At 45.9% G+C, this 21,973-nt stretch overlaps 1 protein-coding gene across 1 annotated transcript in view; it reads left to right on the top strand.

The window, feature by feature from the left end:
• Positions 1 to 10,666, top strand: part of LOC149354197 (sodium-coupled monocarboxylate transporter 2-like) — a 71,650-nt gene extending 60,984 nt beyond the window's left edge. Inside the window, exons 12-15 of the mRNA XM_089577469.1 lie at positions 4,474 to 4,634; positions 5,228 to 5,334; positions 7,112 to 7,203; positions 10,483 to 10,666. Of these exons, the coding sequence (XP_089433595.1) occupies positions 4,474 to 4,634; positions 5,228 to 5,334; positions 7,112 to 7,203; positions 10,483 to 10,560 (438 nt within the window). The 3' untranslated portion in view covers positions 10,561 to 10,666. The remainder of the gene's footprint in view (positions 1 to 4,473; positions 4,635 to 5,227; positions 5,335 to 7,111; positions 7,204 to 10,482) is intronic.
• The last annotated feature ends 11,307 nt before the right edge of the window (positions 10,667 to 21,973 follow it).

Genomic DNA, 21,973 nt, shown 5'->3' with positions numbered 1-21,973 from the left:
TCGAAAATGTGAGCGGACGTGTGGCACCTCCAGAGCCAATGCCTGTCCTATTCAACAAGCATTTCACAGACACATTTACAATCGAATCAGTGCCTTTTAATTACCGTGAACCTCTAGAACCATTAGTCCTTCATACATCAGAACCGATCATCATTAGCGCAGCTGGTGCTGCACGAGCTTTTGAGCGACTTCCCCTTAATTGTAGCCCTGGTCCAGACGGTATCAATACCAAACTTTTAAAACTTACCGCACACGTGTCGGTTGCCTTACTAACTTCAATATTTCAACAGTCTTTAGATACAGGATGCATTCCCGATGACTGGAAAACAGCAAACGTCAGCCCAGTTTTTAAATCCGGTGATAGCACGTCACCGCAAAATATCGCCCCATATCACTAACATCGATTTGTTGCAAGCTGCTTGAACATATCCTTTACTCGCACATAATGACCCACCTGAACGCCAATAACTTGCTTATTGCTAACCAGCATGGCTTTAGGCAAAAGAAATCCTGTCAGACACAGCTATTTGAGCTCTTAACAGATCTTCATGAATCGGTACACGAATTAATATATACTGACGCCATATTTATAGATTTTTCAAAAGCTTTCGATCGCGTCCCCCATATCAAACTAATGAAGAAAGTTAACAACCTTCCGCTGCACCTCGGCATCCCCCGTTGGATCGAAGAATTCATAAGCAATCGCTCACAAAGTGTCAAAGTCAAAAAGTATTCATCTAACAGTTCACGAGTGATATCGGGAGTCCCTCAGGGATCCGTCTTAGGGTCATTACTATTTTTAATTTACATTAATGACATAGCATCTAATATATCATCGAACGTACGACTATTCGCTGACGATTGTGTAATCTATAGAAGAATAGTCGCCCCCCTTGATGCAGTTATTCTACAGAGCAACTTAGTGCGCCTAAATGAATGGTGCCAGCTATGGCAGATGGAAATTAATATTAAAAAAACAAAGTTGATGACCTTTTCCACGCGCACTAATACACCTCGTAATGTCTACGCAATTAGTGAGAATATAGTTGAAAGAACGGATTGTTTTAAGTACCTTGGTGTTTATATCAGTGCTGATTCAAGCTGGGACGCCCACATAAATCACATCACAAACAAAGCATTTCAGAAGCTGGGACTCATCAAACGTCGTCTATATCTTGCCAACTCCGAGACAAAGCTTCGCGCATACACTACTCTCATAAGGTCAGCTTTAGAATACGTCTTTAATATTCAGTCCAAGCAGCGTTTCATTAATTAACCGTCTTGAGTCTGTGCAAAATAAAGCTGTGAGGTTCATCCTTTCTTCATATTCACCGTATCAAAGCGTGTCATTACTGAAGCAAAGTATCAATATTCCCGACCTTATCACTCGACGAAAGTTATCTCGTTTATCGTTCTTTCATTCTTTGTACTACGATGACTGCCCGTTCACAGCTGATCGCATCGCCCCTGCCCACCATATTTCATCCCGGTCTGATCATTCCCACAAAGTGCAACCCATCTTCGCACCAACACTGAAGTATCAAACACCACCCTTACTATTATCTATGGCAGAGTGGAACTCGCTACCGGCTGACATAGTTGCTGAAACTGAGTTATCACGTTTCCAAAGAAAACTTTGAGCGCACCTTGGTCTACAAACCTCACCGTGATATTTTCAGCATTGTCGAAATATTTATTGTCTTATAGGCTCAACGTATGTATCCTTCAGCGACTGCAATGCTGTGTACGTATAATTTGTATGTATATTTATTTTTGTATTTGTTAACTACTGTGTGCAAGTATTCTGTATTGTGTTGTTTTCATGCCCCCCCCCCGCCCCCTCTAATGCCCACTTGGGCCTTTAGGGTATATAAATAAATAAATAAATAAATAAATATCCCCCGTCGTGGGTATGTGCCATGCCACCAAGGCAACAACTAGCTTATGCTAAAACAGGCTGCTAAAAAGTAACCTGCGGCTACAATTTATTCCACATCTCAAATCTTCAGTGAGAGACTGTAGAGGCACTCAACAAAAAGGTTATCCAGCACATCCTGGCTTTTTGAAATGTTCCGGTATAGCAGACATCTGTACTTAGCGCAATTCTAAATGATAGAAAATCCAGTTGAGGGAAAACAGTCATCCTGGCTTAATCGACTGAAGATTCCTGACCGGCCAGGCTACCATGGGGGACCACGGGAGCTTATAATCGGCAGCAACGCCACTAACGCCACTTGAACACCGCTGTGGTATTTACAGTGTATGTATGCGTGAATATGTGCACATAAATAAGTATGTCTAACAGCTGACACTCGTTTATTGCAGTGTCCGAAGAAATATGAGTGTCTGAGAAGCTCCGCACGAAATTGGCCATTAAGAGCGTGAAGCAGTGACCTTAATTGCAAGGCGACAAAGATGCTGAGCCGAACTGCACCCTCTAGATTGCTAACAATTTTTTTTTAAATGTCGGCAAGGAGAGAAAAACGGGTGCCACGAGGGTTTAGTTTCTGCATGAGATTCATTCAAGAAATGAATATTATGCACAATTTACAGTCCTCGCCCATAGCGAGGACTACCGCAAAGAATTGACGTCTACCGCAAGGAATTGAAAAGCCCATACAAAAAGCCACATCGCATTCCAGTATATCATTCGACTGCTTGCCCATTAACGCAGCGCAACTCTCTTCGATATGATACGCCCTCGATTCAATCTGCAATCATTTGATCTTTGCGGCTTCATAACAGTGACCACTCATTGAACGATGCGCATCGAGAGTTACGAGCAGTGCAAATAGAGGTTTGATGGAGGCACCTTGCATAACTAATTCAATTCTCTAAGACAGTCCTTCTAAAAAAGCTTGTCTGCTCCGCGCACGCGCGTCGGCAGGAAAAGGGAGTATACAGCGTCTTCGCGCCATTCAGCCATTCTGTTCACGCGCCGCGTTTTACACACTTCTCGACACGTATGTCATGCACCTGCTTCATCTAGGATAACCTGCGCAGGGGCACCAATACTTCCCAGCTTCCCCTCAGCCGAAAACGCATCATTAAGATTTTACTTGAATCTCACTTTGAAACAGTGCGAAAGGGAACGTACGCGTCAAGTTCAGGGCGGATATCCTATTGGGGCACCTTGCTCTGATCAGCCTTCTTTTTGGCTAGCCTCTCATGCAGCCTGCCAACAGTAATAACCGAATGGCCAGCGTCTGTTACTGTGACGACTTGAGTCTGCAAGCTAGGGCGGACTCGATGCTCAAAGAACTTCGCGACCGTAGACCTGAGGATAGACAATAGAACATTAACCTCTTGACGAGCTTGATATGGCTAGACATGAAATTCAGCAGAGGCAAGGCTGAGCACAAAACGCGCACCCAACAAGCATGCTCAGGCTTCATGTTTTGATGGTATTTAGAAACTGCGTCTGTGCACCGTGTGGAACCTCGGCGGTGAACACTTGCCCTTGTCCTTGCTAGATTTTTTCGCCTATGTACGCCGCCATCCCAACCTACAGGGGAAAAAGCAAGTACAGGGACAGTTTCCCAAGAAACTATCCGCTGATATTCCGCTGTCGGTGTTCATGAAATGCGGTTGATCATTAACGTCCGATGCGCCTGATTTTACACATTCCTTCCACGTGTTATCTGGAAAAGAATAATGCAGGCCAGTCATGTCCACACTGCCGTATATTGACGTTCGAGTTCAAAGCAATGCTTCACGTGGCCCTTTTTCTGTTCTCGTCCACATATTTTTTTCGTGCTCCTACCAAAGAAGTTCAATCGCCTCGTCAAACTTTAGCATTACTAAGTCACCTTATCCACACATGATCTACAGTATTGTTCAGAGTGTCTGCACTCATCACAGTGGCTGAGTAAGCTTACGCAGTTTTTACAAGCCAGCCCTATCAGCGCTCTAATGCAGTCATCCCAGAGCTATTCGTGTCGTGTGACGTCGAATAAACCCGTCCACTCCCGCATGTGAGCGTTCATCCCACTACAAGTGTAGCAAATCTGCCCCTTTCATCCCACTACAGTTTTTTTCCAGGCCTCCCTCTTCTCTGCGTCCTTATCCATGTCACTCCATGTTCCGATTTGAAAGCAGCATAGGCTATTGGCGCACTTCTGTTTTCTTCCCTGTAAAGGGCAGACAGATTTTTCTCGTCTCATCTGCACCGAACGGTCTAAATACGCTGTCTGAATCGGTGTGCGCGCCATTTTCTCATATAACGGTGAGTCAGGAAAGCGTTTTATTTCGCGGATAAGTGCGTCTTCTGCTGCCGAATGGACCCCAGCAAAGGTAAAAAAACTAAAAGTGGATGCAGGTCTCGTCAATCGATGTTTAAGTCACCTTTCAACCAACCCGGAGCGGCTGCGTGTATATCGGTACTGTTTGATGCAATCAAGAGTGTACATCCCTATGACCACGTCATGCCGTCAGCAAAATTTCCTGCTATCAATACGAACTGAATATTTACAGGGCGCCTCAATTGCTACAACCTTGTCCAGCTGCCTGGTGATATGGCAGGCAGTTGGGAAGACCTTCAGCGGGGTGCGCTTTCCCAAGATGCCTGTCACGACGGAGCGCTGCCCACTCAACATGACGCTGACCAGTGCGTACACCAGTGAAGAGAGCAGTGTGTACGTTCACCACCAAAATGGCACTATTATAGGCGCTTATTGGATGCAACCCTTCAGTGTTGGGTCATTTCGTTTTTGATACTGAAGCCGGGGATCCACATATCTGACTAAGTGTTAACCCTGACGACGTCCCAGCTACAGCTGATGCAGTGTCATAAGAAATAAGCACATAAAAATACCCTAACACATGGAAAAACGAAAAATGCGCGTTGTCCAGTAGCGCCGCACTATCATGAAACGTGCTCACATTACCACGCTCTTTCAGCGGGAATCAAATTGTTCTTTTTCGTCTTGTGGAGCTACGACACTCGTGATGTTACTCGAGAGGCTCAACTAATGGGAATGATTCGTGTCTGATCAATCCACTTATTTATTATTTCACAAGCAATGTTGCATGTTGAGTTAGCTGCATTTCAGTTGTTTTATGACGGTCTGATTTATCTGATGGAATGCGGCACATTTACCCGAGTCATGTCCACATGACAAAGATTTTAGCTGACTTGTGGTGCAGGTATATCCTGCGCCATATCCACGTGATGATGTTTCTGAGGTTGGATTTTGCTTTTGACGAGTTCATCTTGTCTGTGTTGCAGGAACTTTGACGATCTCTTTCCTTTGTATAAATTCTCGTCATACTGGAGTGGCTTTCTCAGCGCCTCCTTTACAATATGCCTTGGCCTGGCAATCAGCTTATTAACAGGTAAGTAGGGCATTGTTGAGCTAATCAACTTTTCAGTTTCTGTGAAATTCTCACGTTTTCCAGTACAACATGTAACTAGTAAACGCGCTATTTTTCTGACGTAAACTCGGTATTTAATGTGCGATGAACGGCCAACGCAAACGCACGTTCGCACAGTCGGTTGCTGCAATGATAGGCACCACGTTGCTACAAAATAGTGTCAGTTACGTCACCTAACGTTGGCACAGAAGGTGTCGAGTGCTCGCGGACTCAGAGGAGGTCGAGAAACTCGTGTCGGGAGAGGCTAGGCCTGAGAGCATCTGGAATAAAAGTGGATGTATTCCTGGAGGCGTTCGCGCTTTCAAGCCAGTCAGAATCTTTTTTTCCTTCTTCTATTTGCTCCTTGAGTCGACGGCAGAGTTTCGTTAGGGCACACTTCTTGCCTTCTTGCGAGAGAGTTCTTGACCCCTCAACCCCCCCCCCCCCCCCCCCCCCCCCCCCCTGTTGAGTGAAGCCCTGTCGTGAGGCTAAGGCTGTTGGTAGCGAGGAGACTGGAGCCGAATATCTGAGTAAAAGGGTATTGTAGGATAGGTAACCACTGCGGCGCCGTAGATTGTCTTGACGCATACCGCTGCTACGACGTCCGTCGCGCCTGCCGTTGATGTCGAGCGTGCGTCTTTCCCACACTATCGAGACCTCGGAATGGGCCCTATCACTGCCTAGTGTGAGTAGGCGCTGGACACTATCTTGGCACGCGAAAATGTGCATCCTTGACGCGAGATGCTCGATGACGTGCAGAGGTCTCTCCTGTTGTGGGGAAAAGAAATGAAAGCTTTATAAAGGGCGTCACTGGTCGATGTCGTAGTCATCAGGGTTCGATTGTTGATTAGTTCGTGGCACGGGTGTCTGTCGCGATGTCTGGCTAATAAATGCAGTCACGGCTACCTCGCCAGGACCCCTGGAGATAACGTATAAATTGTTTCGTATCAGCGAGTACAGATTACGCTGATCCGTTTTGAGTAGTATTGTTTGAGATCTTCAATTTCTTGCATGCGTTCATGTTTCGCTTTGAGCTCATCACGCTGGTTATAAGCCATCCCATAAGTCTACTTGATACAAAAGGGCGATCTCAAGAACCTAAGAGTGCGCTGTACTACCTTAGAGTGTTGTGTTCAAGAAACTTCAGTGATTTGTCCTGCAGTATAACAGCGTAAAATTTCGGCTTTATAGCCATTCATTCATTGGTTGGTTTATGGGGTTTAACGTCCCAAAGCGACTAAGGCTATGAGAGACGCCGTAGTGGAGGGCTCCGGAAATTTCTACCACCTGGGGTTCTTTAACGTGCACTGACATCGCACAGTACACGGGCCTCTAGAATTTCTCCCCCAAAGAAATTCAACCGCCGCGGCCGGGATCGAACCCGCGTCTTTCGGGTCAGCAGCCGAGCACCATAACCACTGAGCCACCGCGGCGGCTCATTCATTCATTCATTCATTCATTCATTCATTCATTCATTCATTCATTCATTCATTCATTCATTCATTCATTCATTCATTCATTCATTCATTCATTCATTCATTCATTCATTTGACGTGTACGTGCTGAAAACGATTTTTAATGCATTTTCGTTGAGACCTACAAACGCCCTGGACATTTTATTGGAGGACCTGATTTTGCAGAACAAAGAGGCGCACACAAATTTGCGTCCACTCTACCCACTCTGTAATTAAACGTCTCAATAGAAATATATATTAATGAGCTACCAATCATAAACCGATTGCTTGTTGCTTCGTTTCAGGTGGCTGCAAGCGTTATAAACAGAATTTACCTTTGACGTCGAGCTTTTTTATTTCTCTGTGGAGTAAGCTTGGGCTCCTGAAGAGCGATTCTGTAAGTATTACATTGACAACAATTCACTTGCAGCTTAGGGCTAATCGACGTTACCTATCTGATGGTGCCATCATAACAAAGTCAGGCCAAATGTATCAACTGATATCAACAGGAACAGCGCTGCTGTTCGAACTTTGTATTCTCCACTGTGCGTGAAATATTTTTGTCGTCATACACAAGCGGCTTCTCTTCCTCTGCGCCTGCTCTGATCCCAATGCTTCTGGAGTTTTTCCCAAGCAAGCAACCTGTCTTAAGAATGACATTATAACCACTTCTTTTTTTCTTGTTAGGTTTTTGATTACTGCATGGAGGTAGACGTTTTTTTTTTTTTTGTCAAGCGCTATCATAACGATATGCGAGCAGGCCAGTCTGCATATGCTGTAGCCGGCGCGTGTAGCTTGTGCGAACAAATTAACTGAGCGTGAAAGTTATATTTCCTGCACTGCGGTCAAAAGTGCCCTGCGGGCGTTTCGCAATTTTTCTTTTTCAGACCGTAAAGGAGGTAAAAATGATCATATCATTAGAAAATATTTCAATTGCCTATGACGCGATAGATACTGATCCAAGATCAATATTTTTGTAATCTTCCGTGGGAGGCAGTTCAAACGAAATGTCGGAAAGCAGCTAATTGGTCGCCTACGATGATGTCTAATAACTGTCATTCGCCTCCTTCAAAGATTGGTTTAGTTTATGGGGTTTAACGTCCCAAAGCAACTCAGGCTATGAGGGACGCCGTAGTTAAGGGCTCCGGAAATTTCGACCACCTGGGGTTCTTTAACGTGTACTGACATCGTACAGTACAACGGGCCTCTAGAATTTCACCTTCATAGAAATTCAACCGCCGCGGCCGGGATCGAACCCGCGTCTTTCGGGTCAGCAGCCGAGCACCATAACCGCTGAGCCATCGCGGCGGCGTTACCTCCTTCAGAGAGGTGCGCCACATAGACAACTTTCATGATGCAATTGCATTGAGATTATCGTGCATTTTCAGGTTTTGTTGTAACGAAACTCTCTGATTCATGGAGCGATCATGTGACCATGTGACGTCATTGTAACCTGCCCTGAAGGGTAATCCTGATTGGTCGACAGAGGTCACATGACCGCGTGACATTATCACAACCTGAACATCGTGACAGGTGGCAATCTGGCCGCCTGATTGTGAGCAACCTGCCGACTATGGCAAGTTGCAAGTGCACCCCTGAAATTGTGGAAGTAGGTCCACCCCAGAAAATGAATTAAGCTGGATTAGTAGGTGCATTAAGGTGTATTAGTATGTAGGATTAGTATAATCCTGTGTGATAATCCAATGAAGGTACTCGAACATTCTAGAAGGTGGCAACTCATTCACACCATATTAGCGAAATGAAACCTAACCAAAGTTTTGCTGGGAAAATCGCAAGAACAACATTAGACGTTCACTGTAGACACCATGGCAGGCAACCTAAGCCTATCGCATTTTATTTTTTAAGAATTTGGTTAAGAAGGCCCCCAAGGTTTTATATTTAAAAATCACTGGTGGGAGCTCTCAATTCAGCATGCGTCACAAGCCAGACGAGAACGTCGGTCGTGTGCTTTTGATTGCCTTTAAACACAGCGGAAGCGAAACGTGTGCGACAAGGTGATGGCTGTGGAAGGTCGTCCGTTGCTCGTAGGGTTTATTCCTCAGCCGCGGCAGATTTCAGAGAGGGGTTTGAACACGTAATAATGCCAAAACAAAATATCTGCCGTTCACTTGACCCGCGTCCGAGTTATAAAATTCATGCATGTGAGCGTCGTATTCGTAATCTGCAGTGTTTTATTTGCTTGCTTATCTTTTTGTTGTTGCTCCTGTGTTTTCCGTCACATGTTCGCCTTCGCGCCCTTGGGTGTTTACTTTCCGTTGATGTTTAGAGCGTCAAATTCTGCTGGAGTACCAGCGAGCGGCTGTAGCTTCTGTGATAGTCATTTAACTCACCTGACCTAGGTTTGAAAACGTAAGATGTAATTCCTCTTACCAGCATAAAATACGCTTCAAAAGTAACCGTCAGTCTCACGCTTGCACAGTGCATGAGTTTGTTTTTAGGTTTGAAGTATTGAACTACGTTCTTCCGTACGCCTCAGGGTCTCGTCATTTCGAACAGTGCTGTCAAAGCACACTAGAGGCTTTTCCATATGAGGGTCGCTTTATCGCGGGTTCATAATATAAAAGGCCTGCAATTCCCCTGGCGAACAGCAGAAGTTTCACGTCTGTACCTCACCAGGGATGCCAGTGTATATTTTTGGCCCAACTCCAGCCTTCTTGCGGGCCTAAAAAGAACGAAAATGTAAAGTGACGTTTAACACTTGTTTTCAGCTCTATAGTGATTTATAGCAAAATAAAACGCCTCAGATATGAACTGCTTGTGAGAATAAAAAACTGGCAGTCTCGAGAAATCTCTAATTTCCCAATTTTAGGTGACTACTGAGTAGATAAGATCAGTTTAGTTACTGGTCTCACGGCAACGCTCTCGTTTACTAGTGACAGAGTTTATACGTTTTCGAATACCAAACAAATGCCATTGTGTCTGGGAGCATTCTAAGCACTCTGAGCTAGAAAGTCACATGACTGAAAGCTTCGCGCTGTAAATATAATGAAAACTGTGGTCTAGTAGAGGCAGGTTTAGATTACAGGTGTAAATGTACTAGATTGTCCAAGAAACGACGCCTGCATGCATCGTGTTGAAAAAAATCAGTCTTCGCGTCACTTGCGTACAACGTGTCCGTTAGTGGCGGCATTCTCGGAGCAGCCTAAGTGCCTCTAGCTTAGCGCATGCCCTGTGTCGGTTAAAAGATAATTCTAGATAAATCAGGTAAAGCGTATTCTAGTATTTCATGCAGATTTCCAAGCATACATGTGCCGGGTACTTAATTTTATTTAGTTCGCACGCGAAATCCGCGGCATGAATCACAGCGACACAGTTTCCGGGATGTACAGAAAGAACATGGGCTGTCGGATGACTTCCCATGTTAGCGACAGGTGGCGCGTCAAGTTCTTCCCGAACACTGGGCTTCACGGAAAGTGGAAGCTGGCGCCGGATGTCAATCGTGCAAACCAGCTGCTACAAGGGTGGAAAAAATTTCAAATCAACTGTCTTGCACAATTGCAGGAAATGTTTCCAGAATACCTTTTCAATTGAAAAGCGTGCTACATATACTTATCCTGCTAATAGAACAAAAAAAAACAGTCATTAACGCTTTTGCAGATTGTTGGAAGCGATGCCCTTGTTCTCATTCGGTGTTGCGTTTCCGGAATGCTTGCAGATGTGCCAACAGACGTCGTCTTTCCTGGAAAATGCAGCATGCCACGTGGCCTCAGAAGAACCTTCGACGGCTGTTTGATCTTTCACTTTTGGTGACTAGCAGTACCGAGAAAGTGATGATCGGTGATATAAACAAACTGCGAGTGTGTGTACTGCCCTGATTTGATAACAAAGAAAGCCACCCCGTCGAGGCGTTGGAAAGATGTGGAAAGCGGTTGACTCATTACTGAAATTCATTACGTACGTACGTAATACATAACACTGCCTACGTCGGTGTGCATTAATGGGACTTCTTATTTTAATGGCTCCGAGTCAGACAGCGGCCGTTCCAGTGATAAAACTGCAGTGAAACACCATAGAAATGTCCAGATGAAGCCTTTGGACACCGCGCATTCACAAAAAAAAAAAAAGATAGCACGGATGTCTAAAGTGGAATAAAATGCGGTATTTTGAGAAAGATATCAGACAAAATTGCGTGGCTTCAAGAACCAAAGAATGGAAGTGCAAAGAATCCCAAGAAATATTTACAGAAGTAAATTTTCTATTTCCTGGATCGTGAATGAGTGAGTGAGTGAGTGAGTGAGTGAGTGAGTGAGTGAGTGAGTGAGTGAGTGAGTGAGTGAGTGAGTGAGTGAGTGAGTGAGTGAGTGAGTGAGTGAGTGAGTGAGTGAGTGAGTGAGTGAGTGAGTGAGTGAGTGAGTGAGTGAGTGAGTGAGTGAGTGAGTGAGTGAGTGAGTGAGTGAGTGAGTGAGCGAGCGTTTATTGAAGAGGGTGGCTGGAGCGCCCGTGGGTGGGCTCTCAGTCCAAGGCTCCGGAAGATTCTGCCGACCTTCTGGCGATGATAAGGAGCGCTGCCGGATCATCGAGACGTGCGCTGGTCAGCTTCACCTCCCACAGTTCCAGGGCCGCATTACGCGGCTTCAGATCGTGAGTTTTTGGGAGCATGTCCATGTGTTAGGATTGGGGTGTCGCCGCACCATGGACATTTGTCTGCGTAAAGTGCTGCGTAAAAAGCGTAGTTTGGGACAGGTGTTCGTTTGAAGGCGCCGTAGGAGGCAGGAGTCTTCAGAGGAGAGGGAAGGATGAGGAAGAGGGTAGAGGCGTCTATTAAGGCACTGGGTTTCGAGCCTAGGGGCGAAGATGGAGGACAGGGGTATAGGGCAGGAGGGGATGGCACCGCTCGGTGAGTATATTCTCGATCTAAGGTGTCCGCCTTGACATTGCCCTCAAGGCCCTCGTGGCTGGAGACCCTCCTAGATTTTGTTGGTGACCTCTCTGGTTGGGCGACCGCGGTGTTCGAATTTTTATAGAGGCGAAATTCTAGAGGCCCGTGTACTGCGTGAGGTCAGTGCACGTTAACGAACCCCAGATAGTCGAAATTTTCGGAGCCCTTCACTACGGCGACCCTCAAAGCCTGAGTCGATTTGGGACATTAAATCCCCACAAAACCAAAAAAAAATATCTGGCTGGGGCCCCTAGCCCAAGGCTAGAGTGACCGCAGGTAGGACGCACGTCCGGTCGACTACCCATCTTTGTGCATCCGGGCCGCTGCTGGAGAGAGCGGTTTCTCACAGTGAAGATTTCTGTTCTTGGATGATGTGCTAGGTCGGAAGGGTTAGGACAGTCCAATGTGGAGTGATACACATAGGGTCGGGCGCTACATGAGATGTAATAGGGGAGTTATCAGGTGAGGCAAAAGGGATGCTTGACAAAAAGCGTGCGCTGGCGAAATTTTCATGTAATCGTGTGTGCTCGACTGCCTGTGCAGGTGGGGAGCTGTTAGTGTCTATAATCGGTACTGCTCTAGGATGCGGGCGCAAGTTGGTAGGGACACGCTTCCACTGGTGCCCGTTTGTTGAGTCCTCGGGTTGCCGTATGAACGCGGTAATTACCAGGGAGAGACGCGTGTTAAGGCATCCAGGCTACTCATACTTCAGAGATGGGGTCCTCTCGTGTTTGATGGACAAGGTTGCTGGGAAGATTAATTCTTGGGTAATGCTGCTACGTGACTACCCAGACCCCCCCCCCCCCCCCCCCTGCTTGACTGCCAGCCCTAACGCACATATCTTCGCCTCCGAACAGTTGTATGTTTCCACTATTGTTTTCCACCACAGTTGTATGTCACTATTGTTTGGCCTTCCCAGTTATCTACGACTACGGCCACGAACCGTCTTGTGGGATAATATTGCTGCGTTCCTGCATACGATATTTGCGCTGTGACTATATGAGCCCGCCAATGCTTTAGCTAGGATTGGGCGGGATCTCTGGATGCCTGCGGCATGGTAGAGAAGCGACCTTTATGCGAAACATAAGTCCTGTGCATTCGAAGCTGGGTTCGGTGGTGAATCCCAAATATTTAATATTGTACAGCGCGAAAAACGAAGACAGGGGAAGAAACACGCAAACAAACAAGCGCTGATTATCAACTGAAATTTTATTAGGAAATACTTGTGCTTACAAAGGCTTCAATCTAGCACGCGCAGGCGCACAAAGCATGAAACACAACAAAAACAGGAACTGCAAAGCAAACTACACGTGCGCATTAGCCTCATTACACTGCAGCAGTACTCTCAAAATAGTTCAGTTCTATCTAGTGTAACGCCACCGAAGGTTTTGCAACGCACGGGATGCGCGATGTGGCGATCAGATACGCCTCTACTATTTCCCGGCACTTCTCGTTCCTGTACCTGCAGACAACGTCGGCACGTCCTAAATCAGAAACATACACGCTATCATTTTCTTTACTGCAGTCACAGCCATGTAGAACAAGATTTTATGAAGCGGCAGATGTCCCCAGCGACCTCTCGTGCTCTCTCAAGCGGACATTGAGGCACCTTCCAGTCTGCCCATAATAAATTTTCCCACACGATACGGGTATTTTGTACACAACGCCCGTGTTGCACGGCACGTATCTGCTGGTGTGTCTGACAGCGCACGCTCCTGAAATGGGCCTCGACTCGTCCATTCTTTTCCTGACCGCGGCACATATCTTGCCAACCTCATTCTCAGCAAAAAAAAAAAAAAAAAACCACCTCTATGCCGAACATGCCTGCACCTTTTTTGAGAAGATGGGAGGCACCATGTAGATATGGAATGGGAGCTATCTTGTTGTTACCAGCACTTTCCTGGGCTTTTTGGTAACCCTCTTTCATTTTCACCAAAAGCCTCTCAGGCAGACGCGCGAAGCTCTCTACCGGAAATCCAGCCTCTTTGAGCCTTGAAACCTGTGCGTAGAAGCTGCCCTCTAACAAATTTGGTTTGGTTTATTGGGGTTTAACGTCCCGAAGCGACTCAGGCTATGAGGGACGCCATAGTGAAGTGCTCCGGAAATTTCGACCCCCTGGGGTTCTTTAACGTGCACTGACATCGCACAGTACACGGGCCTCTAGAATTTCGCCTCCATCGAAATTCGGCCGCCGCGGCCGGGGCTGAGCTCGCGTCTTTCGGGCCAGCAGCCGAACGCAGTAACCACTGAGCAACCGCGGCGGGGCTGTCCCCTAACAAGTGTGGGCAGGACTTATTCAATGATGACCCGAGGCATGACATTGCTATGCCATCTTTAACAAGCCTCGAGTGACCAGACTCGTGGCTGAGAAAGGGTTTCTGCGATCGTGGTGCATATTTCCAACGCACGTGATCTTCGGTAAAGAACAGATTAATATCCAGGAACTGGATATGCCGACTATCTGGCAACTCAAAGGTAAATTTCAAGCCTTCCCTTTTCCTTAAAAAATTTCCACAGGCCTACTGAGGTTCTCATGTCACTCTCATGTCATGTCACGAAAAGTCAACGTGGCAGTATGAGGCGTCGGGATTTTTACAGAAGCAAGTGAGGTCTCTAAAAATTGTGGACCCGTTCTTAATCCCAGGTTCCACTAGCATTATTGAGTTCCTTACGCAGCAGAATCTAGGGACCTCCTCTGCGCTGAGTATTGACGTAGAGGACCTCTTCTACTCGCTTCCACATGACAGCCTGTTGAGGGCAGTGAAAGAGTGCATAACTGAGAACAACGACGAGGTTTTTACTGCTGAGAATAAGGTTGGCAAGATTTGAGCCGCTGTCAAGAAAAGAATGGACGAGTCGAGGCCCATTTCAAGCGCGTGAGCTGTCAGACACGCCGACAGATACGTGCCGTGCATCACGGGCGTTGTGTACAAAATACCCGTATCGTGTGAGAAAATTTATTATGGGCAGACTGGAAGGTGCCTCAACGTCCGCCTGAGAGAGCACGAGAGGTCGCTGGGGACATCTGTCGCTTCATCAAATCTCGTTCTACATGGCCGTGACTACAGTAAAGAAAATGATAGCGTGTATGTTCCTGATTAGGGGCGTGCTGACGTTGTCTTCAGGCGCAGGAATGAGAAGGGCCGGGAAATAGTAGAGGCGTATCTGATCGCCACATCGCGCATCCCGTGCGTTGCAAAACCTTCGGTGGCGTTACACCAGGTTGAACTGAACTATCTTGAGAGTACTGCTGCAGTGTAATAAGGCTAATGCGCACGTGTGGTTTGGTTTGCTGTTTATGTTGTTTTTGTCGTGTTTCATGCTTTTGTGCGCCTGCGCGTGCTGGGTTGATGCCTTTATAAGCACGAGTATTTCCTAATAAAATTTCAATTGATAGTCAGCGCTTGTTTGTTTGCGTGTTTCTTCCCCTGTCTTCGTTTTTCGCGCTGTACATAATGTTCAACGTTCACCAACTCGCCCAGTTTTTGATTCGTCCCAAATCATGTGGGTCGTCGACAAATCGGCACGTCATCACCTCATGGCTGACTTTGCAAGCGAAGAAAGCTGAAGGTACACGCATGAGCACAGACCGAGTGTCAGCTGCTGCACCTTCCCTTGAACACCGCAATCGCTATATCGTTGTTCTTTTGGTCGCGGTAACTGAAATGCTTAGTTGCTACGGGGCATTACGAGAAGGGGAGGAGGTGAACTAGAACGGCGTTTAGCGGCTCAAAATTCTATTCAATGGTGGACTTGAATTAATGGGGCTGCCCTAATATTCAAGAAGAGAGCTTAGTCGGGCTAGTTGGAGAGAACAACAGCGCATGTGTCGGTGTTCTTTTCTCCCGTCCCTTCTGTTAACGCTGTTCAGTCATTTCCATCCCCTAATATGGTGATTTCTGCAGTAAAGTCATTTGAGTCTTTGATTGTACGTAAAAAAAAATGGCTTTGAAAATATTGTCGTCCAGGCACACTGGGGTAAATCCCTTTACCGTGGCTGCTGCTGAACAAGTGACTGTCTGTTCAGATGAAGTTGTCTGGTGGCACGGTATTAAAAAGAAGTCTCTGGTTGCCTGAAACATTGTAGTTCACGGCAATGGATGATTTAGTTTCGGAGGGTTTAGCCTCCCAAAGCGACTCAGGCTATGAGTGTCGCTGTAGTGAAGGGCTCTGGAAATTTCGACCACCTGAGGTTCATTAACCTGCACTGACATCGCACAGTACACGGGTCTCTAGAATTTCGCCTCCATAAAATTCGACCCCCGCGGCCGGGATCGGGCCCGCGTCTTTCGGGTCAGCAGCCGAGCGCCATAACCACTGAGCCACCCCGGCGTCCGACAATGGATGAGAGTGGAATAATCGAGCAGCAGCTTTATTTCGGGCACACAGGTGTGATAAGAGTAGCTGTACAGACGGACCTAGAACCAGGACATTACAATGGTTTAGAAAAAAAATTGTCTGCTTGGTGAGGAATAACAATAGAACTAGCATAGTCCAGTTGGGGCATAACAAGTGTTATCTATGCTAGTCGCTATAGAGAAAGCGGTTGTAAGGCTTGACTACAGCAGAAGTGTAGCCAAAGGTGCGCTTAGCGCAGCTATTAAAATACGTCTGGACCAAGATATATCCTGGCAGATGTGGATGACTTGCTACTTAACTGTGCCAGTGAGGGCATGAAGCTCGTTTGATAACATAAGAGAAATGGCAGCCAGCTTGCGACAAACACGCCAATATTTTTGTTCGCATATCTAAGTCATCTTCGCCACGACGTCATCTTCGCCACGCCCCACAAGAGGTATAAGTACTAGCATATAAATCTCTTGTCAGGTCAAAGTTAGATTACGCATCGCCAGTTTGGAACCCTCATCAAGTTTACCTTATCAATGCGCTCGAGTCACTTCAAAACAGAGCAGCCAGATTCATTCATTCCTCCTATTCGTATGACATAAGTGTGACATCTTTAAAAGCAGAATCCAGTTTAGCGCCCCTTTCACTTCGTCGTCGTATTTCTAGCCTCTGCCTATACCATAAATTTTTCCGTAGTTCGCTGCGCTGCGCTCCCTACATTGGCCCACCAGCCGGCATATCCCACCACATTCGTCATCCTTTCCAAGTGGTTCGCCCCCGTGCCCGTACTGTTACCTGTGCCGCTTCTTTTTTTCACCGTGTTTCTGTAGACTGGAACGACCTCTCCAATGACATCGCTACCATCTCATGCCCATCCACATTCGCCGAAGCTGTTACCAACCATTTTTCAACATAGCACTTGTTCATTTGACTGTTTGTACCCACCCCTTATGTAATACCCCCCGCGGGTCTTTAAGGTATTAAAATGAAATTAAATGAAATTTCAGGGCTAGCTGGTCCCTAACCCTGCCTCGCCGCGATGTTACTAACGTTCTTTGCGATTGAGCATAGAGATGCCACTTAAATTAAAAGTATTGATTAGAGTGTTCCGCAGACCAAACACGCAAAGGCGAGTGGGCTGGTGTTGAACAGGTGCTCAAACGCACTGGTGGCACCATCACAATTTGCTTGCCTCCTATGTCCAACCACTTCGGCTGGACACAAGATGTGTGACACATTTGTACTTAAACGTGGGTTTCACTTAAAATGAGCCCGAGTAAGGCGGTCCAGGTGTGAGACCACTGAAAATGTTGTCATAGCACCAGTGTTGCCTCTATTGAATGCTACAGAACTTCTGGTTGTAGTCAAATTCATTTATAGTGACATCAGTGAGGTAAAACACGAAGCTATGCTTATTTCTGAACACTCCTGGCAAGGACGCGTTATGTACGAGTTGCGTAATATGCAAGAGGGACATGGCTGTGTGATATCAGTGCAGTAGACCGTACAGGATATTCTTTCTCAGGAGGCGTGTAAGTTGGCACAGGTTTGTGACGCTGATATGTTTTAGAATGTACGCGCAGTACCGCTTTGTAATTTGGTGAGGTCCTGAGTCAGAGCAGTGTGATTTCAGAATGTTTTGTTCACTTATTACGCAACTTCTTAAGCGCTTTGAGGTTCGGTTTAGAGTAAACATTCTCTCGAATAGTGTGAAATGGCGAACTACCGGGTTTCCACCACAGAGGCAGTAAGAGATTGCTGAGAGTTGTGCGGTCTCCTACGTGATACGTCGTCGTTATCGAACCGGGTAACAATGACCCACGGCTGAAACTTGTTCCCTAAGTGCCGGTTCTTGGAACCCATAATGGCAGTCTAAAGTTGTTCTCGCCTCACCCCAGATATGTGTCCTTGGTATCACGGAAGCGTAGCAGCGTCATGGAAGCTAGATCAGGCATTAGCAAATGAATGGAAAATTTTTCAGAGCTATGCGCACGCAGAAAAGCCCTGTGACTGTTTTGCGCTTCTTCCCTAGCCCATCTCTCAACAGCTATGACGGTACCCATTTGCATTCCCCTGCAACGCGCGAACAGTTTAAAAAATAAAACTAGCAGTGGTTTAACTATCTTAGACCGAATAGCTGTTCTTGCTTCCCCAATGATTTGGCTGTTTTTACCTCTAGGCTCGACTTATTGCTTGCGGCTGCTATGTGTGTGTTTTGACTCGGGTTAAGTAAAATTTGGAGAGTACCATCGTAACGAGCATGTTCTAATTAGCGTGGACGTTGATTTGGGTCCAAATCGATGATGGTCAAATTTCGGGGGTGGACTATTTGGGAGTGCCCGGGTCAGCTTTGGAGACCACCATCGCATCGAGCCCATTCAAATTAGCCTGAACATCGATTACGGTCAAAATCAATGGAGGACAAATTTCGGATGTGAGGTGGGCGAAATTTGGGAGGGGGGAGGGCAATATTTTTGGAGACACTATCGTATTGGCCATAGTCAAAGTATGCTCCGGCATCTGACCTAAGGCTGTTGCTATGAAATCGCTAAGTCTGAAGGTCACTTCGATGTCATATACGCACAACGGACTGAAACTCGAGCTTCACGCTGAGTACAGCTATGGCTCTAAAATTAGCCTGTGCTTCGCTGATGCCAGGACACCTTCAATATAATGACACCTTGAAGTAAGACCGTTGGTAGTGAGCAATGCCGCTGGAAGCAAAGAATTAATAAAAATTCAGGAACAGGTCAAAGAATGTTCGCGTTGACGCTGAAATTCTCTGAAAGGTTAATGAAAATTGCTTTAATTTGGGTTTGTGCGAGAATCGAAACCAGGACCTTCGGATTTCGAGAAGAGCATGCTACTAATGGGTATCGAAGGCTCGTTGGTTCAACTTGAATAAAGGGGAACCTAGTGATTGCGCTGTGGTCTTACGTGACTTAGACACTTACTGATGCGTACATTCGTGATTATGTGTATGCTGATTAGGAATTGCAAGTGCAAGTGTCGAGTAGCCGGCGTGAGCGGGACCCGATAACGTTACTGCGTTCTACTCTTAAAGGTGAAGCTTAAGCATCCCCTAAGTTTTTTCAGGTCTCGTTCTTCTGGTTGTCGACCGAAATTGATTCATCCCTCTGCTTTCGTTAATAGCCCCTCCACATTTCCAGGGGTGAACGGCAATCGGCCAGTGGGCTCCAAAGCTTAAAATATCCTCGTAGTTCTTTTCCAATATACGCTCCGAGCTTTCTTTGAACTGATTGCAGTTACACCGTCTTAGCACTGGAACAGGCGAACGTGTTGATGTTTAAGCGTACAAATATTTCCAGATGCTTGTAACAATGAGGCTTCATTAGCGCTTGTCTGGTCCGTTTGTCGTATTTTCTTCGCGCTATTTTTTACATCATGAGGAATCAGCAACTCGCCCAACTCGCCCAACTCTCAACTTTACTTAATCATTTAGAAAAATGGGCTTCCACAATAATAACGATTTATAATCAACCGTATACCCAGAAGAGATATTATCGGTACTCGACAACCAAAGGACACGCGAACTCAACTAGCAAAAACGAGCTGCGAAGCTCGACTCGTATCCGACCTTTCCTTGGTGACCATATTCAAACTATTCACGATTAAGTGCACGTTAAAGAACCCCAGGTGGTCGAAATTTCCGGAGCCCTTCACTACGGCGTCTCTCATAGCCTCAGTCGCTTTGGGACGATAAACCGCAACCAACCAACCTATTCACTATTAAACGACACCCATTGCTGAAGGTAAAAAGACTTAGTAGTTCTTGCCTCAGGTGAAAAAAGGCATCTCGTTATTGAACTTGTGTCGCACGTCATTGCCAAGAAGTGGTAATTCTGTTCGCAGTCTTGCTCAAACTTTAAACTTTCAAACTTTCGCGTGCCCGGGGAAATGTTACGACCGCCCTAGTATTTCAGTTGACACCAGAAAAATTCGATTTAATCCAGTGAGGAGAGAGGAAGAGAAGTCGGAAATGCAGCAAACGTTGCAAATGCAGTCAACCTATATGCATGCTTCTTTTTACTGTTTCTATTCTTTTGCGTGCCAGGCAGGCCACATTCTGCTGTGTCCCACATCTAATCTGCGGTTGTTCTTATTATAAATAATACACAGTGTCATTTACAGCTTAGAAGAGCCGACTGGGGAGAGCAGAAGTGCACTTTGACTTAGTTGTCATGATAGGGATGCAATGTGGAGCGAGATGGAAAGGGGCCGGAGGCATTGTGTCGAATACTTTGAGAGCGGCAGGAATTGCTGGGCGAGTACAGATTCCATGTCGTAAGAATTAAACGTAAGAATTAAAGAGCAGATCGCGAGTTCCTAAAACAATATGCGCACTGTTTCAACTGGTAACCACTTTTTATTTCTTTACTTACCATCAACTCTGGGCAGGCGTTTCAAAGGAGAGTGAACGCAAAGGGCAAGAAATAAGAAAACAAACGCAAAAGCTAGGACACTGAAATAATACTTGAACATAGATTTGTAGATAAATAAGCTTCTGCTAAGTCCTTCATCGAAACACGATTGTATCTAATGCAATTGAGCTTAGATAAATAAATTTAAGCTGACAGCCAATTTCAGCTCAGCGAACATCTTGAAAATACCGAAGTGTACGCGTCGGAATGCACTATTTCAGCAGACGCACAGAAACTTTCGTCCGCGAAATGGCGGGTACTAAAATCCTGAAACTATGCAGTTTGCTAGCCTTCAATTTCCAGCGCCAAGTTTTAACTTGCGAAACTGGCGGATACAGTTTCTGCTCTATGTTGGTATAGCTACACAGCTGGCCTGTAGCCTGAACAGTAGCCGAACGCAATTCTTTAGTCGTACTCACAGCTGCAACCTGATAGCAATCGCGTTTAGTGGAACGGTGCAATGAACTTTGTGTTTGGAGTGGCTAGTTGTTTTCCTGTACTGTATGCCAATATTAAATGTCAAAGTTCAGCTGGAAATTACTGCATTTATGAAAAGTGTCATGCACACAATACACGCTTAGAGTTTAGAGTGTTATGGAATAAATGGTTTTGAAAACAATTTAAATGCTTCATAGCGCCTGCATTAAGCTCTTAGAGCATTCCACAAGTAAGCATATTCTTATTTTTCTAAAAGATAATAAGTTGTTTTGGTGAGCACCAGCATGGATTGCGATAAGGCTTGTCAAACGAAACGCTGCTCATAGAAACCATTCACGATTTTCCTTTAGCTTTCTTACTTTATATTTGCGTTACATTTTCTTTTAGTCGATATCGTTTGCAAAGAACTTCGCGAATGTCAATTTTTAACACAGCAAATTTCACATAATAAATTACTTCGCAAGTAACATAAACCAAGGATAAGCGACACCATTCTGAAATGAACTGGAGCCTATATGCACAACTGTGGGCAGGTTGTGCGTGTAGATGAGTACTTTTCCTTTTCTTCTGAGGTATTTTCTTGTTTTCTCCAAGAATCTGTTTTAGTTCCGCTGTTGTTCTTAATCTTCCTTAATTTCATTACCAAGGTTCTCGAGTTTTATGTGGAATTGAAGCTTTTTCCTGGCGATTGTTTAATGTCTTCACGAGTAAAACTACACCACGACCTAAACAAAACAAAATCAACCCTTCATTCGTTGTCTCTTCGGTCCGAGAAGTAACAAATGCAAATAAATTATACCAAGTCGAGTTTTACGTATGTTGCTAACGAGAAGATGGTTTGGTTTATGCGGTTTAACGTCCCAAAGCGACTGAGGCTATGAGAGACGCCGTAGTGAAGGGCTCCGGAAATTTCGACCACCTGGGGTTCTTTAACGTGCACTGACATCGCACAGTACACGGGCCTCTAGAATTTCTCCTCCAAAGAAATTCCAACCGCCGCGGCCGGGATCGAACCCGCGTCTTTTGGGACAGCAGCCGAG

This window comes from Amblyomma mixtum, chromosome 3, assembly GCF_055824585.1.
Source record: "Amblyomma mixtum isolate Tamu chromosome 3, ASM5582458v1, whole genome shotgun sequence".
NCBI classification, from domain to species: Eukaryota; Metazoa; Arthropoda; class Arachnida; order Ixodida; family Ixodidae; genus Amblyomma; species Amblyomma mixtum.
This window is presented reverse-complemented; position numbering and strand designations above follow the sequence as displayed.